This window comes from Galendromus occidentalis, unplaced genomic scaffold (assembly GCF_000255335.2).
Source record: "Galendromus occidentalis unplaced genomic scaffold, Mocc_1.1 scf7180000075458, whole genome shotgun sequence".
In the NCBI taxonomy this organism is placed as follows: domain Eukaryota; kingdom Metazoa; phylum Arthropoda; class Arachnida; order Mesostigmata; family Phytoseiidae; genus Galendromus; species Galendromus occidentalis.
The window spans coordinates 1-14,379 of NW_003803448.1; the positions used below are offsets into that span (position 1 = coordinate 1).

At 49.9% G+C, this 14,379-nt stretch overlaps 1 protein-coding gene and 1 pseudogene across 1 annotated transcript; both read left to right on the forward strand.

Moving 5' to 3' along the window:
* Window positions 1-143: 143 nt before the first annotated feature.
* LOC100900087 (uncharacterized) lies at window positions 144-4,652 on the forward strand (annotated as a pseudogene).
* Window positions 4,653-6,361: 1,709 nt separating this feature from the next.
* Window positions 6,362-7,670, forward strand: Dysb (dystrobrevin binding protein dysbindin). Its single transcript, XM_003737317.1, has 2 exons — window positions 6,362-6,438; window positions 6,913-7,670. Exon 2 carries the CDS (start codon window positions 6,978-6,980, stop codon window positions 7,668-7,670), a length of 693 nt encoding a protein of 230 aa, XP_003737365.1. The 5' UTR covers window positions 6,362-6,438; window positions 6,913-6,977.
* The last annotated feature ends 6,709 nt before the right edge of the window (window positions 7,671-14,379 follow it).

Below are 14,379 nucleotides of genomic sequence, written 5' to 3' on the forward strand. Positions count from 1 at the left end.
CTGGGATGTGCTGTAAAAACGGATCGGTACATCTCCCTCGGTTGGAACCTCCTCCGGACGAACTCCAAGGGCTTATGTCGGGAGCGTCCCCAGAAAGTAAGCATTTTCTCGCCAATATTCGGCGATACAACTCCTGCTTCCAAATGACATCCTTCGGAACCACGTCTCCTATGCCTGAGACATTTATCCCGACAACGTTCAAAATCCGGGGTCAAGTTTATCACCGAATCGGTTCCCTTCTGCCGACATTGGATACCAGTCCAAAATTTCTCCAGATATATTTCATGGGAGGTGAAGATTCTCAACTCAAGGAGCGTTGTTCGCTCATATCAAAAGTTCGGCAGGACGTTGTGGCCATGCTCCAGCGATGTTTTGATCGACACAATATTTTAATCAAAGCTTTCAAGACCGCACTGGAGAGCATGCCAACCGATGAGTTCAAAGTCATCATCAGAGCTGATAAGCGACCCCTTGGTGAGCATGAGAGGCGGTTCAATGCGCCTCTGATCGATGAGGTGGCCGTGGTGATGTCTGCCGAGGCTGGGGATTCGCGAGACATTTTGCTGACCAAACGTGGTGATAAGCTTCAACGAATCGCAGAAACACATCGGTCGTATGACGCCCTCCAGTATCCCGTTCTCTTTCCACGAGGCGAGGATGGTTATCATTTCGACGTACGGCTCATAGATCCTATCAGCCGTGAACCGCGGGAGCCCAAAGCGAAAGTGTCTTCCATGGCATTCTATGCGTATAGAATACAGGTTCCAGATGATCAAGAAAATCATTTGCTCAAATGCCGTCAGCTGCTCAACCAATTCGTGGTGGATTCTTACGCCAAAATAGAAGGAGAGCGTTTGCGGTTCCTGAGACTTAACCAGAGCAAATTACGGTCGGAAAACTATATTCACTTGAAAGATGCCCTGGCGACGGATGGCGATATCCACAATGTTGGTCACGCCCTGTATACTGCCATCAACTTTCATAGGCAGTCCACGATCGATGCATGAATACTCACAAGATGCCATGACCTACGTTCGGAATTACGGTACGCCGGATTTGTTCATCACATTTACGTGCAACCCAGCATGGGAGGAAATTCGACTCTTACTCACAGAGGGTCAAAACCCCAGTGACCGACACGATATCGTAGCGAGAGTTTTCCGACAGAAACAACTGAAACTACTCACTGCAATCAAAGACTGCTGTATTTTCGGAGAAGTCAGATGCTGGATGTATACCATCGAATACCAGAAACGGGGTTTACCGCATTCTCATAACTTGATTTGGCTCAAAGACAGCATATCACCGTCACGCATTGATCAAGTGATTCGGGCGGAGATTCCGGACAAAAACACAGATCCAGACCTACATCAAGTCGTGATCAGTCAAATGATTCACGGGCCCTGCGGGCCGTGCAATCCTTTCTCTCCCTGTATGGATCGAGAGAAAAAAATATGCACGAAGAAATATCCGCGAGCATTAAGCAAAGAGACACACACAGGACATGACGGATACCCCAAATATCGCCGAAGATCACCGGCCGACGGCGGTTTTACCGTCACGCTGAAGCGGACCTCGGGAGATATCAAGGTCGACAATTCCTGGATTGTACCTTACTGTCCACTCCTGTCGAAGATGTTCAAAGCCCACATCAATGTAGAATACTGCAATTCCATCAAGTCCATCAAGTACATCTGCAAGTATATTACGAAAGGGACGGATTTAGCCATGTTCGGACTCTCGAATATCGATCGTAATGACGAAATAGCGCAATATCAACTCGGGAGGTACATTTGCTCCAATGAAGCTATCTGGCGGATTTTGAGCTTCCCGATCCATGAGCGGTACCCAACCGTGGTGCACCTCAGTGTCCATTTGGAAAACGGACAAAGGGTTTACTACACGGAAGAAAATATTCATGAACGCATCCAAGAAGCTCCGAAAACCACATTGACGGCATTTTTTGCTCTCTGTGCCCAGGATGATTTCGCTCGACAACTCCTATATGTTGAAGTACCCAAATATTACACGTTCTGCACCCAGAAAAAGATTTTCCAGAGACGGAAAAGAGGTACCCGACTGCCCGGCCAGGCTGTTCTTGCTTCTGACGCTCTAGGGCGCGTATATACCGTGCACCCTAACAACGCGGAATGCTTCTATCTTCGTATGTTGCTCCACAACATTCGAGGGCCCACTTCATTCCAAGCCTTGAAAACGGTGGATGGAACTCTGTTTGACACGTATCGTCAAACCTGCCATCATTTGGGATTATTAGAAGATGATCGACAATGGGAGCGAACGATGAATGAGGCACAACCAACGACGTTCCCAAGCCAGATGAGAAATTTGGTCGCCATAATTCTCACATGTTGTAATCCTTCCGACCCCCCTGGCTTATGGGAAAAGTTCAAAGATCCAATGACCGAAGATATATTATTCCAAGTGAGGAGGCAAACGACGCTTCCAGATTTAAGTTTTTCTCCTGAGATGTATAACCGCGCGCTGATACTTCTGGAAGATTTATGTTTGTTAATGACAAACAAGACTCTCGACAAGTTGGGCCTCCGATCTCCCCAGAGAGATTCTAATGGCTTCCTGGATGCAGAGTTTCTGCGAGAAACAAGTTACGATATCGATGCGCTCGAAAACCATGTCGAAAGCACTAAACCATTGATGAATAGAGATCAGAGAAACGCCTACGACCTCATCATGAGCAAGCTACAAACCAATCAGCCAGGAATTATATTCCTCGATGCGCCCGGGGGAACTGGAAAAACATTCCTCACTAACCTGCTCTTGGCTGAGATTCGGAGCAAAGGATGCTTGGCATTAGCAATGGCTTCATCAGGAATCGCCGCGACATTACTACATGGAGGTCGAACCGCTCATGCCACACTGAAGCTTCCCTTGGATATAGATAAACGAGATGCGCCCGTATGCAACATCAGCAAACGGAGCGCCATGGCGAAAGTTCTGCAGTCGTGTAAACTAATTGTTTGGGACGAATGCACGATGGCCCACAAAAAATCACTTGAAGCGCTCCACAGAACCTTACAAGACAATCAGAAGTAATCATTCACTCATGGGAGGACTGCTATTACTCCTTCGCGGCGATTTTCGACAAACTCTGCCAGTGATCCCGAGAGCGACCCCCGCTGACGAAATCAATGCCTGTCTCAGATCATCCGTTCTCTGGCGCAACGTTGAGATCGTTTCTTTGTCGCAAAACATGAGAATCACTTCGAACGAATCAGTCGCTGAAGGATTCGCTGCGAAACTACTACAAATAGGCGACGGAACATGGCCACTTGATGCCAATGGATACATAAAGCTCAACTCCGACGTCTGTCAATTGGTCGACACATTGCCTGATCTCATCCGAGGAGTTTATCCCGAGCTTGCTACGAACTACATCGATCGCGATTGGTTACGCCAAAGGACAATATTGGCTCCGAAAAATGATGACGTCCAGGAGATCAACTCGAGTCTTCTGGCTCAGATTCCTGGGGAGTTCTTCGAATACAAATCCATCGACTGTACCCTCGAGATTGATGATGCTGTGCACTATCCAACTGAATTCTTGAATTCACAAACGCCGCCAGGTTTTCCGCCCCACCTATTGCGTTTAAAGATTGGTTGTCCTATCATGCTGCTTCGAAACCTCCAACCACCGAATTTGTGTAATGGAACACGGCTTTGCGTGACAGCTCTTCACAATCACTCAATCAGAGCAGAGATCTTGACCGGTATCGGAAGAGGGCAGATCGTTCCAATTCCTCGAATACCGATGATACCTTCAGACTCACCATATCAATTCAAGCGACTTCAGATACCGGTACGCGCCGCATTTGCTATGACGATAAACAAATCTCAGGGTCAATCCATTCAATATTGTGGAGTAAGCTTGCAATCCCAATGTTTCTCGCATGGTCAACTATACGTTGCGTTTTCGAGGGTCGGATCTCCGGACAATCTTTTTGTTCTCGCTCCGGGCGCTGAAACCCGAAATATTGTTTATCCAGAAGTATTGTCTTCTCTCAATAAATGAGAGTGACGTGAATATCAATGATGCCGACTCTGACACATCATTCCCCCCTTGACAACTCTGTGCGAATCCACGCGACCACAAAAATGTCATTTTTAGAATATTTCCTCTCTTATTCGACTCAGGATAGAAAATTCTGAAGGACACGTCATCCGTCTCCCCTCATGTCCAGCCCCGAAGCCGGTATATATAGGAGTGATATTCTGTCTTCAATCGCTTTAGATCAAGAACGACGAGATCGGATTCCATTTTGTGTCGACCGCTTTCAATCACTGAGTAATAGTGAAGCTTCTCTGAGCCATGGATGCTCTCATCGAAAAAGACCAAGATGAAGAAATGATCAAGCCCTCCACGGCACAAGACGACGGTCATGAGAAGGTTCAAGGGGCCAATGGTGCCGGCGACATTGAAGATCGTAGCTCTCCTCCATCCACACAAGAAAACTTGATTCCCTCGCATCGAACCCACCAGTCGGCTCCTCTGTTCGTACGCAAGAGGCAACCCCCAAAGCATGTTACCTCGCGACCGTATGGCCAACCTATCATCATCTACCTCTGGAGTCCCTCAAACCGAGTATGGTCAACTTCTGAGAAGCAAGACGCGATGAACTGCCATGCCTAACATACTGTCAATCACCTCAACTCGCGTCCTCGTGGTACCCTTCAGGAATCAGGCGCGAACGAGACTGGTCAAGTTGCACGACGAACCATGTGACGATCCTGAACCCATCCAGAAGCGTTTGACTATCTTGATCATCAGCCAGACAGTTAAACGACGCCGAACTATAAGTTTGACCAACTTCGACCGGCATCTACGACAACAGATAGGTAACTGCGGAAAGTGCTACATTTGTACTTCTCCCCAAGACCTGGGAGCATTGGAGACGGAATATGTTTTTTCCAAAAAGCTCATGGACTTTGAGCTTGACGTCGCTTATGCCGACTAATTCCTAACGAACCAGGCGTCAGGGTCATTCAGACCCTACGATCGAATCGTTTTTCCTCCTTTCCGGTCTCACCGAATAATATATAATATTTTCCTCAAGTCGTGCCTGTTCATGCTTTCTTTTGGTCATTTCCTAGAATAATCTTTCAGAACCATAAATAATAAGCCATACATATTCTATATCGAGACGACACTCGCGGCGGTCTCTTGATGATCCCGTAGCGAAGCACGGGTAGTAAGCGCTAGTCATCAAATAGTTCTCATCAGACCGAGAGAGAATCGAAATAGACCCGGAGGAACCGAATCAGAACTCGATTTATCGGGTAGAAAAGGCGTCCATCTGACGACAGGTCGACTGAGAATCTTGGGGGGGGGGGCATGGCCCCCTGGGCCCCCCCCATGCACGCCACATGCTAGGACTCAAGTCAATGTCTGAATTGATTCTCCGTGCACTCTTCAGCTTGGCAATGGCACCGCAGAGAATAAGTGAGGGCCTTCCTTTTGGTGATCGACATCCGAAGCTAGAGAGATACAGGAATAGAGGGGTGGCGATACTCAATCTGCCAAACATAATTTCCAGGCGTGAATACATCTCGTAGAGAATTCTTCAAGTTCTGCTTCCAGTAATAGCGACCTCTAATACCGAGAAAGGTCCTGCGTTCTACGTCTCGTCGACATCAAGCATCCTTCTCTTCGTTTCGACTCTATAAGGTGTTTGCACCGCACACGGTTCCTCGAACCTTGGGCGCATCATGAAGAATACAGTAGAGGAGATCAGTTCAGCGAACATCTTGCGAAGTTCTCGACATGGCTCTGACTCCAGGTTGGATAGTCATCGCTCCTGATCTATCAGATAGAGGATAGAGGATTTGACCGAGCGCAGCAGCTGGTTCTCGTCGGAAAGGATCAATTTGAAGAAGACTATCCACAATGTGGAGAGCGTCCTGTTTGAACACAAAATATAGTATGCGACTCTTATCGATCGAGTCAAAGACCTCGAGGAACGAAACATTGACTGACTTGCTCAATGTGATATTGTGATGATATTTATCTGCGTCTCGAGCTCGAGAAGACAGACCCGGCTCATCTAATCGTAAGAGTCGCTCATATTTTCGTGAGCCTCGACGGTCCACTTAGAGGAGAAAAAACTCGTCCAAAGTTTCTCGGAGGAAGTGCGCTCGTATTCGGAGCACGTGGGTCACAACCCGAGAAGGTTGTGTGGCGCGCGAAGGCAAAGGGCTGGGAAACGGATCTTTCGGGATACGCGCAATCCCAGACCCGCCCCAAAAAAACGGCCACGTGTCTGCTGTTGTGACAGCCGGGATCGGTGGATGCGCATCGAACACAACTTATGCTAAGTAAGCTTCAGGATCAGCTGCTACGGGCATCCAGCTGATCGGAGAGGATCGCGGCGTCCGTTTCGCTTTGCAATGAATTCGAATCTCAGAGTGAGTAGCGACCGTGGCCACAGCATACTAAGTCGTTGGAGCTCAAGATTGCCACTAAGGTGGTGAACAATTACGCTTCCGGCTCGAGCCTTCGATCCTGAGCGGCGACTTCATCGCTCCAGTCCGTATGAATTGTGACCGATTGGAGAGAAGGGCAATCTTAAAGCCTCTCCCGATAGTTGTCAGGATAAGCTACCTCGGAAAGTCACGTGGAAGCATGTCCGTTCACCCGGAACTTATTGATTGGAGACCCGGTGGCTCTATTCCACGAATTGAGTCAGAGAATTTCGTTGATTTTTTCTTGAGAGAGTATCATCAAGCAACCTGAGCGGTGAAAGTGGAAATTGAAGCCCCTACTCTCGAGTGAGGCTCATATGATCTTTGCTTATCTTTGATCAGAAACCTCCTCTCCTTGTGGCTGGGCTCGAGGTATAAAATCTCGGTCTACAAGCAAGCAATCAATCCGCGTTTCAGGTCGTTTTGTGAAATTCTTCGGGACGCTCCGCGAGAGTCCGGATCTCTCAGTCAGTCTCTCGAAAATGCTATCGCGATCAATGAATTTGCCGGCGGTCATCCAAGAAGCGCTCGGTGTCGGAACATCGGCTCCAACTCCGGCAGTGGTTCCGAGCGACTTCAACTACCGGAGTTTGAACGCCGGCCTCCCTTTACTCCTAGCCACAACGGATTGCATGGAGGATCTGTACAACCGGACCAGCCTCAATGGAACAAAAATCAAATTTTGTGACGGACACATCGCTGAACTCTACGCGAACATGGAGAACAAGACGATGTCCCTGGCCAACCTCAATATGAATTTGGGCTCCATGAGAGAGATTTCGACCCAGTTGGAGAAAACCTGGACCCTCATGAAATCTGTGAAACGCACACTACAGGAATGCGACGCGGCCTTGCTCATCATGGAGGATACGATGGAGATGGTGAAGTCCAGACGATGCCAGCTTGAAGTCCAACAGATCAAAGACCGCATGCTTAAGGAGGAGAGGCAGAGGATTTTCGAAGAACAATTCAAGAACGACCTGGAAAGATTCAAGGAGTCAGGCCAGCTCGAGACACCGGTCTCCCATTCCGTGTCACCAGTGAATGATCTTTCAGAGATCAGTCTCGATCAGAACGAGGAAGAATTGCACGCGTTTAATCAATTCTTGGAATCGAGTGGCGAGCATTCGATCGAGGAGGATGATCAAGATTTGAGTAAATGTCATGATCTTTGATTCACAACTCATAGCGATGTAAGATATGCTGGAATATAAGTTCAAAGATATAAGGGGCATGAGTTGATATCCCTCGATTATCTTAAGATTAGAATGGGGCAAGATCGGACATGAAGCCTGAACATTTGATATGAGTCATTTGAGCCTGGCATCTATCATCCGTCCCTCTTGCGCGAAATGTGAGAATAGATCCGAGTATCATTCCCCGGACTACCCCGTCGCCGCAGTTGGAGAATGGTTCTCGTCTCGAAGCACATATGTCTCCGGTCCCTAGGCTGTTTCACATGGCACTATTCAGCTAGCTTGAAATAACTTCGCCGTTGAAGTATGACGCATCACATGGCACATGGCACTCTTTCACATGGCACTATTCAGCTAACTTGAAATAACTTCGCCGTTGAAGTATGACGCATCGCAAGGCCTTCCGAAAGTGGTCACAAAGCCGCCTGAATCCTCTCTCAGATTCATGTATGGATGAATCAATTCATCTATATGAAAAATTCTTCTGGACGAGCAGATTACTCCCGGGGCAATGGATACTGAAACCCGTAAACAATGGCCGGCACGTGTCCCCAGCATCATTGGGTAACCTGAAACGGGGACCATTCCGACGCCATAGCGCGAGTAGGGTAGGAGGGAATATGCACCGAGTTTTCGATGAGTGTCACAGGGGTAGTTAACCGGAAGACTGCCTTTAGAGAGCGGGGACACGGGGCGACCGCTTACGACAGGGACTAGGCCGAATGAGCAACAATAGTCACCGGCGGGGAATCCCGGGAGCCCCTCAGCTGACGCTTCATCACTTCGCTATAAAATGATTGCATAATACGCGATGGAAATACACCGCTCAGATGCACCAATTCGAATGCAGGAAACCCGAACTGCACATAGCCTCCCGCTTACACTGCCGGATCTGTAGGGCCAATGCATGGAATTCTCGTGGATCGATCCTGAGGGCAGGGATTTGGCCTCGCTTATCAACTTATCAAGAGAGATTTTTATACGAGGACGATGAGAATTCGAAGTTCGGCAGATCAGGCCTTGTCACAGAAGTGAGACCGAGGATCTTAGGAGAGCGAGTAGAAAATGATTCGAAGGGATCCAATGAGCCAGATCAGCTCAATGGTTGCCGCCGACGATGGGTCTTCCGGGAATCGGCTTTGATTACGACGAGAGAAGATTGTTGGCCTCCCTTTGGATTAAAAGAATTTAGGGGTGAGCATATATTTGCCGACTTGAGCAAAGGTGATTCCTGACCGAAGATTCCACGCATTGGTACACCGGTGCCTGACATGCTGTCCAAGGTGGCCGGCTCTCGGAAGAGTCCCTTGAATGTCGGAGCCCGAGCGTGGAGTCTCGCGAATCGGGGATCAGGATCGCTCAGAAGACCCTCCGATGTTCTTCTCGATGGAGGGTGGAGGGCACATGCTGATATCGCCTGAATCCCGCTCAATAGATTGACCCGATGACGAAACCCATCATGATCTGGAAAACCTATCCGAGTGAGGTCCCAAACTGAAATCGATCGGAGGTCCGAAATCGGTAGGGAGTTCCTTATGCAGAGACTTGTTTATGGAATCTCATCCAGCACGATTTGTAATCTTATAGACTCGAGGTCGGGAATATCCGCTCCAAAAAGACCTAGCTGCTCCGAGCGGTGCCCATTGTCTTCTCTCGGAGTGCGATGTCAATCAAGTTCACTCCTTTTCATTGTGTGGAGGAGTGCACCTCCGACGGAGGTCTGCACTTCACAGCTTGGCCATTACTACGAGTGGTCCTCATTCGACAAGTGGTGGATCGTGTATCGAGGACCTCTAGAGTCTAGACGACAGGAGCTTGAGAGCTGCACCTGACGGGCTCACATCACGCCTCGCATCCTCGTACGGATGAGTTCCGGACGAAAAGACTGGGAGATCCCGTCAAGGGTCAATATGGGACTCGAATCGCGATGCTTCCCGCAATTTTATCCTCATTCGCACAAAGATGTTTGCAGACATCGTTGCGGGGATAAAGGGAAAATTCGGATCACCTGCATTTCTCAATCCGTGTCAGAGATCAGAATCATCTGAGCTGTTTCTCAGCGTGCGAACTCGATACGTAGAACGAGAGCGAAGTTTCGCCGCGGAACTAAGCGAAGCGAGAGCATTTGTCACTGCGTTTCCCCCTTCACTCTCAAAACCCGTCCGGGGGCACGCAGGGACTGGGAGCTCTCGGGCCGAACCCCCGTCATGCCTGTGATCATGGTATCATCATATCGTTAGACCTGGGAGCGACCCTCGCGCGAGTGTAAGAGCTCTCCATTCAATTCGGGGAGCTCGAAAATTTCAGGGCCTCGGATTCCGTCCGCTCATTTAGGCTCAGCTCCTTTGCAGCATTCGGAAGTCTGGTAGGCGTCATTATGGTTGGGAAATGATTTCCTTGTCCGAGTACATCTATAGTTTTCTACGAACCGCAAATCGAGGTGTTGAAGACTCGTGCGTTGTTTTCGGGGACCCAGCTTCTTGAACGAGATCTGGCCCCTTCTCCTCGATCGAGTGTCCCAGGCTCATGATCTCGCCTGAGGAACGGGATATCATTCCGGTGAAGCGACGGCAAAGGAAGCATGAGCTTCCTGGAAAAGAAGTTATTCGCAATAGTGATCATCAGAAGTCTTCGTCCGGATGCGAGAATTCGGACAGACTTCTCACAGCAGACTCGCCAGGAAATTGTGCTCGCCTTAGATGCCGCGCCGGTGAATGCCCGCTCCGAATGAATGCCTGTGTAAATCTAGTTCAACTCAAGGATACCGTGAAGGATTTCGGATCCGCTAGAATCGCTCGATAATTCGGAGAGGGCATTGTCTCCGAGGTTGCCCGACGGGACGCGATAGTCGACTTGAATGTGAATCTTTTCGTGTACACGGTGATGTGTGGGTGTGATAAACTGAGTCCGCGAGTTTATCTTCTCTGATAACAGGGCTCCTGCGCACATGCATAGGGTCCCGGAGAGAAGGTTTTAGAAGGGCTGTTGCACATTTTCTTGGCTCAGAATGGCCGAATGGAATAAAGTAATAAAGCCATGAATGGGATCGAAGCGGCCATGAATGGGATCGAAGCGGCCGGGGCCTCTCTGAACGGAATATCGATCATCGGATTCGGGTTATTCGCTCCTATGGTATCGCCTGCTTCGAGATCATGGCGATTTGATGTGACGGATTATCGATTCGCACTTGTTTCTCCCGAGCTCAACAACTCGAGGTCTCCGCTTTGCTATCCGCCGCGGAACGGCGCAGGCTCGCGAATGAAGCTCTCTGGCCCTTCTCTCAATCAATGCAGTTCTATCAAGATCCCCGTGAACAGACAATCAAGAAAGTAGTTCTTCGGCTGCCCACCAGAGAGCGGGCCTCTTTATTTGGCTGTGTGACATGTGAGAATTTTACGACCTGATGAGTGACTCATATGATTTATTGAACGATATTTCATATTTTTTCATTATTACGATAATGGAATGGGCGCGATCGAATGGAATCTTGATGCTCGCAGCGGATCGCCGTGAGCGGTATAGCTTTCGACACTTCTCGAGGCTTCGCATCATGGGAAGTCTCCGAGGAATCGGTGCCGACCGCCTGAAATCGCAGTGGATACCCGCGGGTTTTCATGAGAGTTGCGGATGTTTGTGGAGCCCAATCGGGTCTGACTTCGGTACACGGTACCTTCTTGAGCGGTTGCTCGGAAAGCGATCCCATGTTTCCGGGCCGAAACGAATGAAGCAGCCAGCTACATGTATCGGCTCAGCTCGCGTGATCGACCGCATCAGGAGGAAATGCCGTTTTCTCTGGGAAGCAGGATTTCATGATCGAAAGGACGGACTCGTTTGCGAAACCTCTTGAGTCTGGCAGATTGCTTTCGCAAGAAGAAATCAGTTGAGCTCGGTAGAGCGAGGAGTGCCACGCGCTGGGTGAAGAAGAATGTTTTGCCATATAGAATCAATTTCAGAGCATTTCCTCGTGGCGACAGAAGCTCCCCGGCAGGTCCGAGGGTTGTTGCGGACTTTTCTTCGAGCAGACGGAAGAGCGACTAGGTTGGATAGATGACTTCGTCCGCGGAGGCATCTTCACAGAGCGCCGAGCGACCGCCAACACCATCGGTGGCTGGCACGCTGGCAGTTGTCCTTTTGTCTGTTGTTCTAACTTTGCTCCGTCTTCCCTTGCATCCGGAGTAGTGGCTGGTTGGCTTTTTCTCTGAGCAGAAAAAACCGATATATCGGTAAGCGATTTAGGATCTCTAAGACGAAAGCGTCTAGCGGGGTTCGGGCCGCACTATCCGCCGGAGGAACGATCCTCTTTTCTGAACCGGTTGGAAGCCGGTCTCCGTCAGGCCCACCTCATGACTCGTGAACGGGCGGTGAGACAAAAATTCCAATCCGCGGAATTCGTCTTCACGGGCTTCGGACATCAACTGTGGGAGACACTCGTCGGAGTCAGGAACGCGGTTATCGGCTCTAGCGCAATAAACTCATACGCGATCACAGAATGTGGGAAGTGGAATGCTGGCGGAGACTTAGAATGAAAAGGTTTCATGGGTATCCCATCGGGCGATTCGTCGACAAAACCTCCGTAGCATCCTTGAGGAATCCTTCCGGCTCCCGCACACGTTTCCCCTCCTCCAATCCGCCGAGTCGCGCATCAATCGCATTATTCGGAAGGTTCAGACGCAATACAGTCCTCGAAACTGGAAGGAGCTGCGGCTCTCTTCGGCAAGGCTGTCGGTGTGACCTCAAGAGAACGGTTGTGCGACACCTACTGCGTCACCGGCGTGTGTGAGCTCCACCGACCCACAGTCACGGGAACCGGCGTTCTTGTTAAAGTAACAGATGGGGAGGCACGGGCGATATATGTATGCGTCTCGTCGCCGAACTACAGGGTCCTTTATATTCGTTGTTTTGGAGTCGCACAACTTGTTAGCAGGAGGGTCGCTCGTATCTCGGAAAGGCGTCCGGAAACTTTTCTGCTTGGCTCCGAGGTGACTGGAGACGATAATAGCGCCCTCGAAGTACACCGTCGCGTCGCCTGAAAATACGCCTCTCTGAATACGGCGGAAAGAGCACAGGACTACGGAGGGATCGGGGTTTACTTTTCGGTGTCGGTGAAATTCCAATCGATAATGATTTTCTGAATTCCGTCGGTGAACTCGCCCGAGAAAGCTGGGATAGCAGTCGGTTGCCTGATCGGAATTCCCCTTCTATCAATCCCTCGAGTAGGTCATGAAGCGTCGCGAGTGAGATACAGCTGCACCGGCTGCCCGAAATTGCGATTCGAGGGACAAGAGATTCCTTCAGGGTATCTCTACGTCTGTCAGCCGGAGGGACGCTTGGGGAGACTGCTGAATCGTTTGGGACCGTCAATCTCCAGCAGATGTCGGACTCGAAAGCTCCCTACACTACAGGCGGTTTTCCAGGCGGTTCCTCGCTCTGAGTCGCTGCTACCCATCTTCCCCCGTCGTAATCAGGTGAAACAAAGGCACGTACGAGAGGAACTTGCGTTTGTATCTTATCTCGTGTCGTATATTTCACATCGAATATCTGCCTACTTGTCGACCCTCCCGTTGTTCCTACTGCGTCTGTAAGCTGGAGCGACAGCGTTAGCTGGGCTTTGTGAGACCCCTGTCCTGTATCTTTCCCCCCACCCCGCATTACCTCCACCGTTGGTGGGCGCGGACACTCCTACGTGAGTCGAGAGCCTCAGGTTGGGTTCCGAGCCAATATATTGGGCTCAAGGGTTAGAGAAGAGACCGGACGTGTGGTCGATTGGAACATCTCCAGCGAATAATGTTTCTTGGCTTTGGTAGCATCCGCCTAAAAATTCCGATGCTTCCTCCATTTTCCTACTCGGTTCTTGTGTCCTTCTCCGCTCGATGTCGAAACCCCAGTCAAAAGACCAAGAAGACGTCACACATTGCTATGGGTCATGAGGTTGGATAGCCTATCCCAGAAGAAGCAAAACAATAAGAAATAAGAGGTGGGTGGAAAATCGAACACTCGCCCCCACATGGCCCTGTATGGACAAGGTAGCTCCGGAGTTTGGAATCCCTGCTGATTATGCTATCCGCCTGTCACAGATGAGCCTCGATGGTCAGCGATTTGGACGGCTCTCTATGTGGAAATACCCTTTCTTCCCGACGTCACACACGGGTTCCCACTGAATTTCGTGCGCAATTCTGAGGGTCGATCATCCGAGGGGCTTCTCCGCACAGAAATTCTACGTTCTGGAGATGGCTCTGCAGCCGGAGCTCGGGACACACCATCCACGATCATCGCCACTATCTCCATCTTCTCTGTTGTCGCCGTCGTTGTTGCTGCTGCTGTCGCGATACGATGCATTTCTGTATCGGAAAAGTGATCATCTTGGATGCCTGGGAGCGAACACAATGAAACCGACCATACAGAAGGCAGGATCGTCGGGACTGCAGCCAGCGAAAGCGAACCATCGCAAGCGGATAATAAGAGAATCTGGACGAGAACAAACACCTTTCTCCTCAGTTCACCGCTTGGTTGCTTCCCATTCACGTCCGTACGGACGCATCATCTTCTGAAGTATGTCGACGGCCCGGGCTGGTCGGCCGTATCGACGAGAGAGGCGATCAGTGGGCATTCCTGGTGATCGGAGTGAAGTCATTGTCCTGCGTTCCTCACTTAGGCACTTGTGAAGCGAAATTCAGCCCGGGAGCTCAGG

Bases quoted from the DNA above. Each gene is read 5' to 3' on its own strand.
- Dysb (XM_003737317.1), top strand. From the start codon at position 6,978: ATGCTATCGCGATCAATGAATTTGCCGGCGGTCATCCAAGAAGCGCTC.